Source organism: Eulemur rufifrons, chromosome 22, assembly GCF_041146395.1.
Source record: "Eulemur rufifrons isolate Redbay chromosome 22, OSU_ERuf_1, whole genome shotgun sequence".
In the NCBI taxonomy this organism is placed as follows: Eukaryota; Metazoa; Chordata; class Mammalia; order Primates; family Lemuridae; genus Eulemur; species Eulemur rufifrons.
The window spans coordinates 1840361-1858363 of record NC_091004.1 but is presented as its reverse complement, the minus strand read 5'-3'; the positions used below and the strand labels follow the sequence as shown (position 1 = coordinate 1858363).

General features: G+C 59.9%; 1 protein-coding gene across 1 annotated transcript in view; it reads left to right on the top strand.

Annotated features, from left to right (window-relative positions):
• Positions 1–16090: 16090 nt before the first annotated feature.
• Positions 16091–18003, top strand: part of FGD5 (FYVE, RhoGEF and PH domain containing 5) — a 49195-nt gene continuing 47282 nt past the window's right edge. The window contains exon 1 of the mRNA XM_069497671.1: positions 16091–16175. Within this exon, the coding sequence (XP_069353772.1) occupies positions 16163–16175 (13 nt within the window). The 5' untranslated portion in view covers positions 16091–16162. The remainder of the gene's footprint in view (positions 16176–18003) is intronic.

Here is an 18003-nt window from a genome sequence, read left to right as displayed (position 1 = left end):
ATTCTCGTTCAGGCCGACTCGGCGGGTCCCCAAGACAGGGGAAGGCCGTCCACGACCGGACTCGGAAGCCGAAACGAGAGGGAAATGCAGGGGGTCGGGGTGTCCGGCCTCGCACGGCGTGAGAAAGGAAACAGGCTGGAGAAGGGGAGGCCGTGGTGTCAGCCTCGCTCACAGCAGCCTCAGACTCCTGGGCTCAAGCGATCCTCCTGCCTCGGCCTCCCAAGTCGCTGGGACTACAGGCATGCGCCACCACGCCCGGCTCATTTTTTCTTTTTTGTAGAGATGGGGTCTTGCTACGTTGTCCAGGCTGGTGTCAAACTCCAGGGCTCAAGCCATCCTCCCGCCTCAGCCTCCCGAGTCGCTGGGACGACAGGCGTGTGCCACCACGCCCAGCTCATTTTTTCTATATGTATATTTTTAGCTGTCCACATAGCCCTTTAATCGCACGTCAGAACTCATAGGGTCCTACGGAAAATCGTCAGGGGCTAAAAATTGACAGGAAGGGGGAGAGGCTAAGTCTGGCGACGAGAACGACGATTAATAAAATAGTTAACGACGCTCCCCTCCCCCTCAGCAAGCCCCCCCGCCCCCCACCGCCCCCCCGCTGCCAGCTGCGTCCGTGTCCCGGTCCTGCAAGGGTTAAGGAGCTTGGCTGTCGCCTGGGCACGAGGCGGGAATAGAGGATCAGCCCCAAGAGCGGGTCCCTATCTGTGAGCCATCTGCTCCTCCGCCCCCCTGTAGAGGCCTGGGAAGAAAGGCCACCCCGGGCTGAATCATAATGACGTCCCTGCCGAGGAGATGGGGGTGGCCCCTCCTCTCTCCCTCTCTCTGTCTCTCCCTGCGCCCCCTAGGTCTAGGGACCGGCGGGTCCCCTCTCCCTCCGGCTGCAGGTGGGAGAGAGGGAGGGAGATTGGGGGACTGCAGCTCTGGCCCTGTGCGGTGGGGAGGGAAGAGACACAGGGACGGGGAGCTGGGAGGGGTCCTGGAGCTTGGGGGGAGGGGAAGCCGCCAGGTGGGGGGTGTCAGAGAGGCCACCCTGCGTTGGGTCCGGACAGGATGTTTCCAGCCATAAATGACAGCCCAGTAGCGAGTCGCCAAATCCACGCGGTGGGTGCTGATCTGCACTTTGAACAAGAGCCGGAATGGAAAACGGTGCATTGCATAGGCCGGGCGCGGTGGGGAGACCAGCCTGGACAACATAGCAAGACCCCATCTCTAAATAAAATACAAAAAATCAGGCCGGGCGCGTGCGGTGGCTCACGCCTGTCATCCCAGCACTCTGGATAGACGAGCCTGGACAACATAGCAAGACTCCGTCTCTAAATAAAATACAAAAAATCAGGCCGGGCGTGTGCAGTGGCTCACGCCTGTCATCCCAGCACTTGGGGAGGCCGAGGCGGGAGGATTGCTTGAGGTCAGGAGTTCGAGACCAGCCTGAGCAAGAGTGAGACCCCCATCTCTACTAAAAATAGAAAGAAATTAGCTGAATAACTAAAAATATATAGAAAAAAATTAGCCGGGCGTGGTGGCGCATTCCTGTTGTCCCAGCTACTCCTCTAGTCCCAGCTACTCCTATAGTCCCAGCTACTTGGGAGGCTGAGGCAGGAGGATCGCTTGAGCCCAGGAGTTTGAGGCCAGCCTGGACAACATAGCAAGACCCCATCTCTACAAAAAAGAAAAATTAGCCGGGCATGGTGGCACACAGCTGTCGTCCCAGCTACTTGGGGAGGCTGAGGCAGGAGGATCGCTTGAGCCCAGGAGTCTGAGGCTGTTGTGAGCGAGGCTGACGCCACGGCACTCTAGCCTGAGTGACAGAGCCAGACTCTGTCTCAAAAAAAACAACAACAAAAAAAAAAAACGCAAGCCCTGGAGCCCGCCTGCCTGGCCGCAGCCACCATTATTTAGCATTCCAGGCCTCGGTTTCCTTGTCTGTCGGCGGGGACAGGAACAGCAGCCACCTGGCGGCTGTGGGAAGCGCGGAGGTGACCCAGGAGAGGCGTTCTGGGGACACGGGGACAGCGGCAGTGTGTCTCTCTGTGCCCTTGTCTTCCCGGCATGAAGTGTATTTCGTCTTGGGGAGAGTGGTCACGAAAACAGGAAAGCCGCCGGACTGGGGGATTGGGCGCGGGACCCACTTACCGTGGGGACGTGGGGTGCGGCCTGGGGCAGGGGTGTCGCTCTTGGCAATTTAAACAAGGGGGACCCAGAGCAAAGGGGAAAGAGGGTTCCCAGAGGTCGCTTTTTAGTCTACACCGTCAGCCCTGCCTCGCGCGACCGATCTTCACGAGAATCCTGACCTCCTCCTGCTCGGCCGGTGAACTGATTTTAATGAGCAGCTACTAACTCCCCTGAGTCTCCAAATGGGGAAATTGTCATTTATCGTCATCCTACGATGTCGCGGGCACTGAAGTCACCTACCTTAGCCCGTTGGATGCCCACTCAACGCCCCCATTCTCAGGCAGGAAGCTGAGCCTGCTTTAAGCGTGTCGAGATGCACCTGACCCCAGGGCCTTTGCACGGCCGTTTCCGTCTACCTGGAAGGCTCGTGCGCTGGTCCCCCAGGGGGTCAGTCTCAGCCCCCCAGAGCGGCCCCTGCCCTGCCCCCTCACGTCCTCCCCGTCCACCCCTGGCCCCGCCAGCCTCGCCCCCTCTCGGTGCCCGTTACCGGGTTTTGTCCCAGCAATCGTGTGTCGGCCGCCTGCCCGGTGGAGGCGCCAGCTTCCGGGTTCCAGTTCTGCCCCTACAAAGCAGAGCGGCTTTGGCTAAGTCATGTCCTTCCTCCCAGCCTCAGTTTCCTCATCTGTACAATGGGGACGCTTTGCTAACTCCCTGTCACCCACGGAGGGCAGGGAGACGGTGACAGTCTCAGAGTCTGGCCAGAATCGGACAAGGCGGCTCTTGTGCCCAGACTAGGGTGACTTTGCATTTGCGGCCAGGCACGGCAGGTTCTAGAAGTTTCCTTGTTCCCCCCCGCCCCCGCAGGCCACCGGAGGGCGTCCCTGTGCCAGCCGGGGCTGTCCCCAGTGGCACCACCTGGGGGTGACACGGCAGTCTGGGTGCTGGGGGCTGAGGACCAGCCTCAGGGTTGGTGTCCCTTCCACGTCCCGGCCCTGTCCCCGCTCTCGGCAGCCCTGTGAGGTGGGGACCAGCACCGTCCCTGTTTCACACACGAGGATGCTGAGAGGGGACAGGGCTGGCTGAGGTCACCTGGCAAGCAAGTGGCCGATGGAGGGTGACACAAACGTAGCGGACGCCAGGCTGAGTCCCCAAGCTCCCGGCAAGCGGCACAGGACACGGGAGGCTGAACGGAGCGGAGGGGACCTCGGGACCGAGCCTCCTCCCAGCCTGGGCCACAGCCACGGGGCACAAGTGACTGTCACCGGGCGTCCCCCAGCCCGTGCCGCCCACCCACCCCGCTCCCCTTTGAACCCAGCGCCCCCCCGACCTGCCTGCCGTCCCCCCTCCTCTGGGACAGCACCCGGGTCCCCATGAAGTCACTGAGCTGTCAGCCCTCTGATCTCTCCAGGGCTGGTGGCTTTTCTGAAGTCCCCAAGCGGTGGCTGTGGCCCATGGTGGTCTTGGGGCCTTGAAACGAAGACAGCCCTGCAGTCAGTCACCCCCGGCCGTGGCTGGTGGCAGAGCTGGGGACTTCGGGACGGGGGGGCGGCTCTGGTCCCATTCACTGTCACCCCCCCCACCCTTGTCCCCCGCCGTCGGGCCCTGCCCGCTTGCGGCCTCTGTCGCTTTTAAATTGTAGCTGCAGGAAAAAGCAGTCTGGGCAGGCGGGGACCCGAGGGGACCGCGGTCGGCAACAGGAAAATGTCATCGTCATCGGACGGGAGTTTCTGGTGAGTTATGGAGTCATTGTTCCCGCTGGTCCCCGTCCCTGCTGCAAAACAGCGCCTGGAGCTGCCTCAGGCGACACCATGCGGGCCTCTGAGGGCCAAAAAAAAAAAAAATAATAATAATAATAAGCCCGTAATAATAATAATAATAATAAACCCGTAATAATAATAATAATAAAAAGGCCAGAGGAAGAAAAATACTGGAAATTCCGCACGTCCCAGGGATGGAAGAAGCTTTTTCTTGCAAACCCACAGGGAAGGGAAGGGCTTGTCGCGGGAGGAAGTCGCCGGCGATATTTTGAGATATTTGCAGTCTGGGGTGACGATGCGGGTTGATTTTCCAACGCACCCTGGGGGGTGGCGGGGTGGGGGGGGAGTCGGGGTTGGCCTGGGGCTGCCCGGGGGGGGGGCGGGCCAGGCCGGGACATAAACAGAAGCTGACCCAGTTGGAGAGTTCCCCGTTTGACTCGCGGCCCCCTCCGGGAAGCCCGTGGGGGTCTCCTCCCGTGGACCCGAAGCCCCCCTTTTTGGACCTCACGTTGGTGGGAGGGACCGCAGATGGATGCCGGGCTCTCCCACGCAGAGAGCCTGCGACGTGGCCGGGCAGATTCGGCTTGCTTACCTCTCCTGACGGGGAGCTCACTACCTAGCGGGCGGCGCATCCCCGTCTCCGCACAGCTCTGATGGGGGCAGAAGCGGTCACTATTTCTAGCGGTGAGCAGAACCGACCGAAACGCCCGTCCCCGTGCAGCTGACGTGCCGGTGAGGGGGACACGCACAGCCAGTGCTTCTCCCCCAAATTAATAAAACGGATGGGATGTTAGACATCGTCGCAAGCACTGAGAGGGAGGAGATAAAGCAGGAACGGGGAGAGTGTTGGGGATGCCATTCGGGAAACAGGCAGTTAAGGAGAAAGGTCCTTGTCATTGTCACCTGGGACCCACGGCTTTGGGTGTCACAGGCCCCGTTCTGGTCCCTCTGGTCCTCCTGTCCTGAGATAGCCTCGCTCGGCTCCTCGTGGGAAGGGGAGCCCTCTGCCCCATCTCGAGGGACCAGGAATTCAGCACCTTCCCCAGAAGTGGGCAGAACATGGCGAACCCCCAACCTCTGCAAACGCACCCCAAATCCCTTTCAGCTGTCTGAGCAGCTGCACCCCACTGTTCCGTCCCCTCGAACTGGCCCCGAGTGGCCAAGAGACCCCTCTCCTTCCTCCAAGGCCCGGGGTGGGCTTGCAGATGCGAGAACTGGAATTTGCATTCGTCCCTGTGGTTTTATCTCGCGGTGGCATCTCACCTGTGCTGCGGCAGCTCACAGAGATCTTTCCAGCCCCCCCGAGACAGACAAAGGCTTGCTATTGTCGCCGCGCAGAGCCAGTGCCTCGAAATCGATAAGAAAAATAAATGCAAAGCAAAAAATAAAGACGAAAAAGCGGCAAAAATGCAAACGGCCAAGAAGCAAATGCAAAAAAAAAGATGCTGAAACCTCTCAGGCAGTCCTGGACGTGCAGATTCAAAGAAGAACGAAATGTCATTTTTTTTCTCCTATCAGATTGCAAACAGTGTTAAATATTGATGACACACAGAGCCCGCGAGGAGGGGGCGGCGGAGCAGTTTTGACGCTGCCGGTGGCAAGTGTTGAGCCGCCGCGATCTTTGGGGACAGGATCGCGTATTAAAGTTTAAAATGCGTTTGCCCTTTTGATCCAAGCAATTCCGCTTTGGATAAATGGATCCTGCAAAACCAAATAGACATGTAAGGTGATACGTAATGAGGATGTTTGTTGCAAAAAAAAAAAAAAAAAAAACGTGCTAAATGCATGAGGATGTTTGTTGCAAAAAAAAACGCGCTAAATGCATGAGGATGTTTGTTGCAAAAAAAAAAAAACGCTTCTAAATGCATAAGGATGTTTGTTGCAAAAAAAAAAACGCTTCTAAATGCATGAGGATGTTTGTTGCAAAAAAAAAATAACGCTTCTAAATGCATGAGGATGTTTGTTGCAAAAAAAAAAACGTGCTAAATGCATGAGGATGTTTGTTGCAAAAAAAAAAACGCGCTAAATGCATGAGGATGTTTGTTGCAAAAAAAAAATAACGCTTCTAAATGCATGAGGATGTTTGTTGCAAAAAAAAAAACGTGCTAAATGCATGAGGATGTTTGTTGCAAAAAAAAAAAAACAAACAAAATGTGCTACATGTTGATCCTTAGGAGGACATTGAATGAATGAATTCTGGGACTTACATCCGTGGGTGGGGACCTGGCCCCCCGCGTTGATGATACAATTATTAGACAAAAAAAAAGAAACAGTTGCAAAGTCACGTTTGCAGGACGATTCCCGTTTTTTGTAAACGTGTCTGAAAGCGCAGCGTCCGCTGCAGAAGAAACAGTCTCCAAACCGCTGCTCTCGGTGGGTGACCCTCCCCCGGGGGGGAAGAAATCACCAGTGGTGACCAAGATGATGACATTATTTTCTGTGTCACTTCTGTTGTGTTGGACTTGTGCGACCTGTTTTTGTAGCCGTCCTAGTTCCAGCAGCGAATGCTCTTTCTTGAAAGTCATTTGAGAACAGTTCTTGAGGGGACGTGCCGGCCGGTGGCTTCGTCACGCACGGGCTGGAAGGCTGTCCCCTCCCTCGGGACAGCTCAGCACGGCCCCTCCCGGGGGGGGACCTTCAGGCGCCCACCCCTCCCCCCCTTCTCACTGCTCGCTGAGCCTGGTGGGTTCTCCCTGCCTCAGTTTCCCAAAGCGTCCTCGCTGAGCCTGGCGGGTTCTCCCTGCCTCAGTTTCCCAAAGCGTCCTCGCTGAGCCTGGCGGGTTCTCCCTGCCTCAGTTTCCCAAAGCGTCCTCGCTGAGCCTGGTGGGTTCTCCCTGCCTCAGTTTCCCAAAGCATCCTCGCTGAGCCTGGTGGGTGCTCCCTGCCTCAGTTTCCCAAAGCGTCCTCGCTGAGCCTGGCGGGTTCTCCCTGCCTCAGTTTCCCAAAGCGTCCTCGCTGAGCCTGGCGGGTTCTCCCTGCCTCAGTTTCCCAAAGCGTCCTCGCTGAGCCTGGCGGGTTCTCCCTGCCTCAGTTTCCCAAAGCGTCCTCGCTGAGCCTGGCGGGTTCTCCCTGCCTCAGTTTCCCAAAGCGTCCTCGCTGAGCCTGGTGGGTTCTCCCTGCCTCAGTTTCCCAAAGCGTCCTCTTTCCTGGGCCGCCTCGCCCTCGTGTCCCCGTCTGTGCTTGGAATGCTTTCTGGAAACCGCAGAGGGGACCGGGCTGGGTTTCTTCATCTTGGCCAAAGATCTGGGGGCGCAGGGGCTGAGCCTACGGTGACAACCAGTTTGCATGTCACACGATGCCCACGCGTAGGAGCGGCGAAGGCTGCGGGGTGTGTACAGAAAGGCCATCGCCGGCCACCTCCCCCCGGCTGCCATCGATCGCCACGTCTGCTCCTGGCAAGCGCTGGGAGACGGGGTCCCCCCCCCCCCGAGTGACTTGTGGCCACGCTGGGGGGTGGCCCAGGGCGTCCCCGGCTGGGTGAGCTTAGGGACCTGCAGATTCTGGTCCCCAGACCTGGGGCGGGTTGGTGCTGTCGTCCTGGCAGCCCTCGGGGGACGCAGAGGCTGCTGGCCGCGGGCCCACGCTTGGAGGAGGACCGAGGACACGGGCGAGGCCCTTGCCTGTCCCCTCCTGTCCCCCCGTCCTCGTCTCCCGCGACGACTGTCCACCGTTTGCAAACCCTCCCCCGCCGTCCCGCGATTCTCGTATCCATCAAGCCCCCTGGGATCAGCCCAGGTCGTTAATTTTTTGGACACATGAGGCAAGGGCTCGCCCATGTGTGCCCCCCGCCCCCTCAGCCAGCCACGGTGACACAAAGGCCACCTCCCTCCCTTCCCCCACTGTCTCTCCTGCAGCCAAAAACCAGCCAGAAAGACCCTAAACTGTGGCGTCCGGTGCCACAAACAAGGCCCGAGCCCAGCCAGCGCCCTCCTCCTCCTCCTCCTCCTCCCTTGGTGACATCTCTCAGCAGCAGCGGTGACATCAGGGAGGGGAGGCCGCGGCGTGAGTTATGGGCTCGGGGAAGCCCATTTGTCACCCGAGCGGGAGAAGTTAACCGGCGCTTATTAACTCGAAACGTTTATTATTCACATTGATCACGGGCAGCTGACGGCACGCGGCCTGGCCCCCAGAGCCACCGCGCCACCACCGTGGAGGTCCCTGCACCGCACGGTCCCCAGAACACGCAGCCGGGCACAGACAGGCCCCCCGAGGGACACTCTCGGGGGAGCCGGGAGCCATCGTCACGGGCCAGCCCCAAATCTGCCTCCGTCTGGCTTGGTTTCACAGCAGGCAGGCGGGCGATACCCTAAGGAAGTCACTCAGCTAGTGAGGTTGGTGACACTGGCTGCCCAGTGCGTGGGGAGGGAACATTCCGGGCCAATCACCCGTCCCGCTGAGCTGGTGATCAGGAGAGACCTGAACTTGGTCCTTTCTTTTCTTTTTTTTTTAAATTTTTTTGTAGAGATGGGGTCTCGCTGTGTTGCCCAGGCTGGCCTCGAACTCCTGACCCCGAGTGATCCTCCCGCCTCGGCCTCCCAGAGTGCTGGGGTGACACAGGCGTGAGCCAGCGCGCCCGGCCGAGACCTGAACTTTGGATCTACAAATGCAGGGAGAGGCGGTCCCACCAGCCATACCCCGAGCTCCTCTGAGCCTCAGTTTCCCATCCGGGAAGGTCCCTGTAGCTCCAGAAGAAAGCTCAGAATGTCTGCAGAGGAAAAAGCTCTTCAGAAGCCCTCCGCCGAGGTCACCAAAGCTCCTGGGTGACCATCAAGATGGAGAAGACCTCCGGGAACCTCCTCTAAACCAGCGGACAATGTCCCGGTCCCCAAAGCCCCAGGATGACCCGGACAAGTAGACCTATTATTTTCATTTTATGGACAAGGAAATGGTGGCTTGAAGATAAAACGCAGGTGACAAAGACTCAGCCTCTCAAAGAGGAGGTCACAGCTGCCCCTCCCGCCAAGGGTCGTTATGAAGATTAAATGAGCAACTATACGTGTGGCACTTAGAGCCTGGCAGGTCGTAAGTCTCCACCGTTATTGCTTTTTTATTGCTGTGACTCAGGCCGACACACCTCGAAATCATAAAACCCCGGAAACAACCGAATTGTTCCACCATAAAGGAGTCACAAAGCCAAGCGCAATTTATCCATTTCAGAGGACACAAGACTAATTCCGACTGGGTGGTCCCGGTGCCAAGACAGACGGACAGACTCAAGGGACAGGATGGAAAAGTCCGGAACCAGACCAGCGTGTGTGGAAGGCCCGGATGTGTGACAATTGGAGACACGTCAGTGCGGTGGAGAAAGGACGCTTTCGATAGATTGTAACAGATCAACTGGATACTCTCACGGGGCCGGGAAGATTCCCGATCCCTTCCTCACACCATACACCATTTCTGTCTCCGGGAACTCCAAGGCGCCTTTGACCTTGACCAAAATATCGGCTGGAGAAAGGACGCTTTCGATAAATGGCCCCGGGATCAACTGGATACTCTCACGGGGCCGGGAAGATTCCCGATCCCTCCCTCACACCATATACCATTTCTGTCTCCGGGAACTCCAAGGCGCCTTTGACCTTGACCAAAATATCGGCTGGAGAAAGGACGCTTTCGATAAATGGCCCCGGGATCAACTGGATACTCTCACGGGGCTGGGGAGATTCCCGATCCCTCCCTCACACCATATACCATTTCTGTCTCCGGGAACTCCAAGGCGCCTTTGACCTTGACCAAAATATCGGCTGGAGAAAGGACGCTTTCGATAAATGGCCCCGGGATCAACTGGATACTCTCACGGGGCCGGGAAGATTCCCGATCCCTTCCTCACACCATATACCATTTCTGCCTCCGGGAACTCCAAGACGCCTTTGACCTTGACCAAGATACCGGCTGCGTCTATGTGTTCCCGATCCCGTGCCATTTGCAAAAAGTAACGTTAGGAGCAAAGTTTGGCGGTGACAGTCATCCTTTTAGGAAGACGAAGGACACTCCTCTACCTTGCAGTTGACTCACGCATCTCACCGGGTCCAAGATAACCGCGGGAGGAGGAAGATGAATTTTTTCGGCCACAAGTCGTCCATGAGAAAGTTCTGACTTCCTTTCGGAGAAAAAGCAAAACATGTTTTTTTTTTTTTTGTGCCCCCGACAGGGAGATGGGGAAAAAAAAATAAAAAGAAAAGAAAATAACCAAGGGAAAAGTCACCCCACGCTTTCCTCACGGCCACAAGGAAGTCGAAGGTTGAACGAGCAAAACATGTTTTCCTTCGGCCGCGCATCTGCGGAGCTGTTGGAATCGGCGATGGGAAAACACAAAAATAAAATAAACTTCGGCCCGCGGTAAACACGGTCCCCTTCTTGCTGGGGTCAGGAAAACACAGGGCAGGACGGGGGTCCACGGGGGACAACGGGCAAGCGTGAGGTGGGACGGGAGGCGGGGACTTGGTTGGAGGACGCAGGGTGAGTCTGGAAGCGTCCCGAGCCTCAGTTTACCCATCTGCAAGCGCGTGGTTCTGAGTGTCCCTCGTGGAGTTGGGGGTGAACGTGTCGTTGGATTTGGCCCCGGGCTGGAGTGGCTTTGGGATCATTCTCTTGCTCCGTCTTCCTGTCTGTCACCTGCCGAAGGGGAGGAACATTTAGAAGGCAAATGAGGTCGTCCTGGGCTCGGGGCTGGCGGGTGGCCGGGGCCGGGGCCGGATTCGTTTCTCTGAGTGTCTGGGTTTCGCGTTGCGGGGGAGGCTCATGCCTGGCAATGGATGGTGGCCGTGACAGGGGGTCACGCTTGGCTCGCGAGTCCCTCTCTGCGCAGAAATGCACGCTCATTAAGCTAATTAAAACGATCTTTCCAGAAACGCCACCTCCCTTGCGCTCTGGACGTGGTCTCCGCTCTGGAGCTGGAATGGGGGGAAATAAATCAGGGCTTGGCCCGGGCGGCGCGTGACAATGCCTCTTTTGAAACCTTCCTGGTGCTCCGGGGGAGGTGACACCGTCACCTCCACTCTGCAAAGCCACCACGCAAGGGAACGGGGTCAGACCCTGCGAGGGGCTGAGCTCCCCGTCCGCAGGAGAATCCAAGCACAAGCGGGAAGCTGGGATGGCGAGAAAGGGGTCCCTGGGCTCCTCCCACCGCAGGCTCCAAAGTGTTTTCTAGAACGAAGGGTCTCGGTCTCAGCCCCGGCGGGTCTGACCTCCCTGGGGTGAGGTCGGGCGTCGCTATCCGTGTTTGAACCGGCCCAGAAGATTCTTCGGAGCAGGGAATTGGGGTTCCCTGCGTGCATGAGCCCGAAGGTGCAAACAGACGGTGCCAATCACTCGTCTTTGCACCAGGAAAGACCCAGCCCTGTCCTCCCCGCCGGGGACGGGCACTCTGGGCGGGGGAGACAGCTGGACACGTGTGAGGAGGTGACATTCGGGAGACCTGAATAGGACAAGGGCCGGCCCAGCCACGAGAAAAGAGGCGGCAGGTGCAAAGGCCCTGGGGCAGGGAGGGACAGGAGGCCAGGGAAGAGGGACAGTGGCAGGAGGTGGGCGGGGAAGGGGCCGGGTCTCAGGGGCCGCGACAAGGCCAGACGCTATGCCCAAAGCAACTATTGAGCACCTGCTGTGTGCAGCCACACGCTCATGGCAGGTGGCAGGAGGTGGGCGGGGAAGGGGCCGGGTCTCAGGGGCCACGACAAGGCCAGACGCTAAGCCCAAAGCAACTATTGAGCACCTGCTGTGTGCAGCCACACGCTCATGGCAGGTGGCAGGAGGTGGGCGGGGAAGGGGCCGGGTCTCAGGGGCCGCGACAAGGCCAGACGCTAAGCCCAAAGCAACTATTGAGCACCTGCTGTGTGCAGCCACACGCTCATGGCAGGTGGCAGGAGGTGGGCGGGGAAGGGGCCGGGTCTCAGGGGCCGCGACAAGGCCAGACGCTAAGCCCAAAGCAACTATTGAGCACCTGCTGTGTGCAGCCACACGCTCGTGGCAGGTGGCAGGAGGTGGGCGGGGAAGGGGCCGGGTCTCAGGGGCCACGACAAGGCCAGACGCTAAGCCCAAAGCAACTATTGAGCACCTGCTGTGTGCAGCCACACGCTCATGGCAGGTGGCAGGAGGTGGGTGGGGAAGGGGCCGGGTCTCAGGGGCCGCGACAAGGCCAGACGCTAAGCCCAAAGCAAGTATTGAGCACCTGCTGTGTGCAGTCCCACGCTCGTTGGCACAACTCTCTCACGGCAGCCACCGGGCGCGGGAGAGGGACCAGGCTGGGCCAGGCGGCGTCCTCGGAGGGGTTAACTGTGGCCTCTTTGTCCCGCGGTTGCCATGGCGACAGTTCCTGTCCTTCAGGAAGCAGGGCGAGCAGCTTCCTGTTTTGAAGGAGGCCTGAGGGCCGTTGGCCCCCAATCCCGCCTGCCTGGAGCGGGGTCAGGAAGCCCAGGGCCGGGGCCACCCCTGCCGCCGGGTGTGTGTGGCCGAGGGGAGCCAACGGCCGGCCGGCCGGAAGAGGGTGGCCGTTTCCTCCGCGGACCTTGAATCCCACCCAGCGATAAAAACTCCCCCGCCGCGGGCCCTGCCCGGCCCCAGACTCCTGCCCCCACCCTCTCGCCTCGCAGAGTGCAGGGCAAAGCCCACCTCCTCCAGGAAGCCTTCCGGGCTTGCACTTGAACCCCTCCCTCGCGCAGCCGGGGGTCAGGCATAGCCGTGAGGTCAGGCCTAACTGCGGGGCAGCCCTGCTCCTGCCTCGATGGGTCTTCTCGTCTTGTCCTCGCCCCCTCCCCCACCCACCCAACCCCGACTCACCGGCCACGCAGGTCTGACCACGTCACTCCCTCTCCCTGAAACACTCTATGGCTCCCCGTCACCTGCGAGGCAAAGTGCAAACTCTTTCGCCCACGGTCGGGGAGCTTCTCCCCATGTATATCCTGAGCTGTGCCCACGACACGCGTCTCGCCACGCCTGTCCCTGTGTCTTCCAGACCCCGGCTCCGGCTGTCCCCCGCGCTTGCAACGGCCACGCCTTCTCCTCCAGCTGGGAAACGCCGCTGGACCTTTAAAGCCAGCCCCAACGTCACCTCCTGAGCTCGATTCTGCCCCACCGTGTCCCTGCCCGCTGTCCCCAGCCCTTCCCCCCCCCGCCACGCTGAGAGCTGTCTATGGAGGCAAAGAGACAGAACGAGAGAGGTCTCGCTATTCCCATTTTGCAGACGAGAAAACTGAGGTGCACAGTGTGGCAATGGGCGGAGCTAAGACGCCGGCCACCCCGGCAGGTGTCCGGCTTAGATTTGTCCTCCCTGGAGCCAGGAAGGCAACTCGATTGCTTTTCAGGAAAGACGAGCTCCGGACGCTGGCGATGTCCCATGTCCCGTGGTGGTGCAGGGCGAGCAGTCCCAGGCTCGGGGGACCTCGGGGTCGGCAGCCGAGGAGACCGGGGGGGACAGGGTGATTTCCGTTCTAATAGCACGCCTTTGATCCCTGGCGACAAAAGTGACGCTTCGTGGAAAAGCGCAAGAGGACCCGGCCACAGGGGTGGGGACTGCAAAGGTGGACGCCCAGGTGGCCCACGGTGGGAGACAGACCCTCCATTGTCACCCCGTGGGACGCAGAGCCCAGGCGAGACCTCCCCACGCCTCCTGCTGGCCTCCCCCTCCCCCACACACGCTCTGCTCCTTCCAGGATACCGGTGGTGCTCAATGCGTGCTTACTCGCTGTGCATGCCTGGGCAGGTGCCTCAGCCTCTCTGTGCCGGGGCGGCGACACCGGCGTCCACCTCTCGGGCTCGTCGAGAGAGGACTGGACGAGTCGATGTCGGCAAGACGCTCACTGAGTGCAGAAAATACCGGCAAACATGAGGATTTGCAAACGGGGAAACTGAGGCACGCCCAAGTTCACGCGGCTCCCCGGGAGGCCTGGGGACACGGGGTGAGTGTCGCCTGCTCACCCAGCGCCCGGCCCGAAGCCTGGCCCGGAGCAGGCGCTCTGCGTTTTTGGGGGGCACGAAGGAACTCGTGGGTGGGGACAGGAGGGCCCGGCCTGGGACGCTGGGCAGACGCGGGAACCGGCAGACGGGCAGAGCGAGGTCTGGGCTCTCAGTCCTGAGTGTCCCCAACCCCCTCGTTTTGTCATCTGCAAAATGGGGACCCGGACACAAATCCCTTGGTAGCGTCACGAGCAGCACGTAAGAGAGAGAGAGACAGAAAGAGGGAGAGAGGCCTCAGTCTTCCCATCTGCGAATTGGGGCCATGGCAACTCACTCGTAGGATTCTTGAGAAGAATACGTGCATTAAAGGCGCAAAACGGGAGTGATTGTGGTCACTGTGCCCGACACGGCCACGTCCTGTGTAGGTATTTGCAGTCACGGGCCCTGAATTCAGTGTTAGCTCCGTAAGTCCCATCCGCGACGGAGGTTGTAAAGCCACCGTCTTCCATACGACTCTTATTAGGAAAGAAAAGCAAACAAAGGAATTGAATGTCACTTCGCATCATGTGGCTTCAAGGTACAAGTTCAGGCCGGTGGCTTTTCCCAGCTGGCCTTGCTGCTGTATTTTTAAGGGGACGTTCTTAGCCGTGAACCCCAAATCCGACAGGGGCAGAGAGGGCTTTAGCAGGGCGCTGAGGGCTCCTTCCTGCAAGTCCCTTCTTTGCACCAGGGCCACAAGTGACAAATTGCCGGTGGGTTAAACTAGCGCAGCCTCCGTCACCTGCTTCTGCCCGGGGTCCTAAATTATTTTGCTTTTATTGCTAATCCCCAGAAACGAGCTCTATTAAAAAAAAAAACAAAACGTATTTTCTTTTTGCATGAACTTTGCAAGCGACGTAACTAGTTGCTCATTTAAACCCACGTTGAAACACGGATACGTGTCCCCTCTCTGCCACCTCCACGACCTCCGTGCATGGATTAAAGTTTATTAAGAAGCGAAGTGACACAAAAGTCAGCCACCGGTTTCCTGTTCCAAAGTCACAGTCTTTTTGCACAAAAGGCTGCTGGCTCAGGGACTTTTTGGGGGGCCTCAGAGGGGGAAGGGACGTTCGCAAAGATGGAACTCGATTCTCGATTTTAGGGTGGGAGGAAAATTGTGTCCACCTGCGGCGCCACCCGCGCCAAGCCAGGCCCCGCCCCCACCACCTCCTCCGAGGTGGCACGTGCTTTTTCACACCTGAAGTGGTGGCCCCAGCTGGTGGCTCCACCTGCAAACCCCTCTCCACGCCCCGGCGTGCTCTGAGCTCCTCCCCGGCCCAGCACCAGTCTGGGGGAAGCAGAACCATCCGCCCGTCTCGGGGACAACCGGACCGTGAGCTCCTGGAGGGTTTGGGACCCGGGTCATCTGTCACCCAGCACCAGGCCAGGAACCGGGCGGGGGCGAATAACCAAGCGCTTCTCACCAACCAGGTCCGCATTTGCAATGTCACCTCCTCCGGGAAGCCCTCCCTGATCGCCCATTCTCTGAACTCCAGCGCTTCTCCGACGCCAGCTCGCATCAGAAAGGCCCAGGATTGGCTAAAACGCGGGGGTTTCTGATTCAGCGAGCCTGCGGAGGGGCCCCCCAAACATCCGCACCCCGAACGATTCCCGTGGGATCCCCGGCCCCACCTTGACAGCCCCGGGCGCTGGTGCCCCTCGGCCCTGGTTTCTGTCCCCCAAGCCACGCTTGGAAATGATATTTGTTGCCTTTTTTTATTTTTTCTGGCGAGGATTTGGCGCTGTCTTGTGCAGTGCTCGGCACGGGCAACCGTCTCAGGACTGAGCGAACGCCCAAAGCGGAAAATAAAACGGACGGCTGGGCCGTCGGGCGGGTGGATGGGACCAGGGAGCCTCCAGAAGCCCAACTCGTCGGGGTGCTCGTCCCTCGAGCCTCCGGCGCCCCGCAGTCCCCACGGCCACGGTCCCTTTAAATGCGCGCCGGGGACGCCTGGACCCTCGGCTCCCTCGATCCCGGACGGAGCAGGAGAAAAAAAAAAAAAAAACGCTTCCTCTCGCCGGGAGCGGAGGAAACGTCTCGGAGGGGGCGGAGGCGACAGCGGCGCGGGCGGAGGCGGCGGCCAGAGCGCGGAGCCCGAGGACGCGGCGCGCTGTCCCCGCCGCGGTCCCCACCCCCGGAGCCCCGCGTCCCTGCGCTGTCCCCGCGCGCCCCACTGGCCCTGCGCGCTGCGCGGAGTCCGGCGGCGCCCGGGGTGTGTGGGGGGGTCGGGGGGCGGGGGGGACACGCGGGCCCCGCGGGGCCACCATGGAGTGAGGCGACGCGGGGACTCGCGATCGGACCCCCGGACGCGGCGAGCCCCGCGCACCGACGGGCGGCCCCGGGCTCCGCGCGCCGGAAGATGCGCAGGGCAGGTAGGAGGCGACGCGCGACACCCCCGGGCGACCCAGGCGACACGCGCGCGCGCGCGCGCCAGGAGGGGTCCCCACCGGGCGCTCCGAGTTGTCGCCTGCTGCGGGGCGCGCCCTGTCCCCCCACCCCGGCGTGCCCAGTGGTGATGGGGGTCCCCAAGCAGCGCAGGCTGAGAACCGGGGGGAGGGGAGGGGTCACTGGGGGGGGGTGGCCTGTCCGGAACGCCCCGCCTTGGGGACGTCCCCGGAGCCCTGGCGAGGCCGCGCCCGTAGCCCGGTCCCACCGCGGTGTTGCAAAAGCGACGTGGTCGCGCGCGCGCCAGGAAGCCCTTGTCCTCCCCCTCCCCCATCGTGGTCCCCAGGGCAGGTCCCCCATCTGGCTTCGTGGGGGACCCCCAGAGTTCTCCCCGACATCGGGGTCCTCGTGGTGCCTCGGTGCACGGTGGCCCCTGCCCGGAGGTTTGGAGCTTAAAGCCCCGAATTATATCATCCCCCTCCCCCCCATAGCTGTCCCCTCTCCAAAAGCGCCCGGGCCTGGGCACCGAATGCCCAGGGGACGCTCTTTGGCGACGCCACCCGTGCGCCCCAGCGCGCGTCACTTCAGGGATTCCGTGAGATCCGCCTGTGTCTGCAAAGACGTCTCAGCGATCCTTCCAGAGCAGGGCCACTTCCCAGATGCGGACAGGGACAGTCGCCCAGGGGCGGTGGCTTGGCACCCGGTCCCCGGGATTCCCAGTCCCATCCATGGGCGACGCAGAAACTTCCCTCCAAGCCCAGAGTTTGCCAACGACCAGATCCCAGCTGGCTTCATTTCGGTGCCAAGGAGCAATTCTTCTTTCTGGTTCTTGCAGATTTTAGCAGCAGGCAGAGTCCCCTGTCCCCGACCCCCCGACCCCCCGGTCCAACGCCATCCTCCAGAACACACACACACACGTCCCTAAACAAACAGGAAGCCACCATGTTGGGTGTCTTGGAATCATATCCTGCTGGAGTTGGGGGTGGGGTGGGGAACGTGGGTGCGTTTTTTTTTTTTTTTCCTTTTTCGTTTTAAAATCTTTTTAATGGAAAAAAAAAAAAAAACGTCATCGTCTTAGAAGTGACGTGCAAAGCAGCAGGCATTGGGTCCAACAAAGGACTTGGGAATGTGGCCGCCACCTCCCTGTGTCCCCCCCCCCACCGGGGCCATGTTCTTGCTGGGCGGTGAGTGAGTGTCGGGGTCACAGAATTGGGGGGCAGGGGCACCAGAGGTGCCACTTTCTGGGAGTGGACGCGGCTGGCACAGGGTCCCCAAGGAAGAAGGTTGTCCCCTATCTGTGCTGGCCCGGCCTGGGCAGAGCCCGGCTGGCTTTTTCCTCCGCTCCCAATAAAACTCGCTTTGTAACAATGGGGACAGCGTTTCCAGCTTTGCGACGTTTTTTCCTGCATTTGAGGCTTGGCCCGGCCCTCCCTTCCCGGAGAATCAGAGTAAAATAAGATGGAACGCGTTAGAATAAACGTACAGGCAGGTTCGGGCCCAGGAAATCCTAACGGTGGCCGCTCCTGCGTTTAGCCGTCCTGGGATTTAGCGCCCGGGTAAACCTGGTTTCTTTTTTGCATCAGGGACGCGGCAGTGAGGATTTCTGGGCGCCAGGCAGGGTCTGAATGTCCCGGTCACCGTGGCGTGACGTTTCCCGTGCTCCGCGGGACTGATCTCAGAATCATCATAGACTTCGCTGTGTGACTTTGAAAAAGTTGCTTCACCTCTCTGTGCCTCTGTTTCTTTACCTGAAAGATGGGGATCATAGCACGTGGTCGTTGAGTTTCTTCAGATGAAATAGACTAAAACATATCG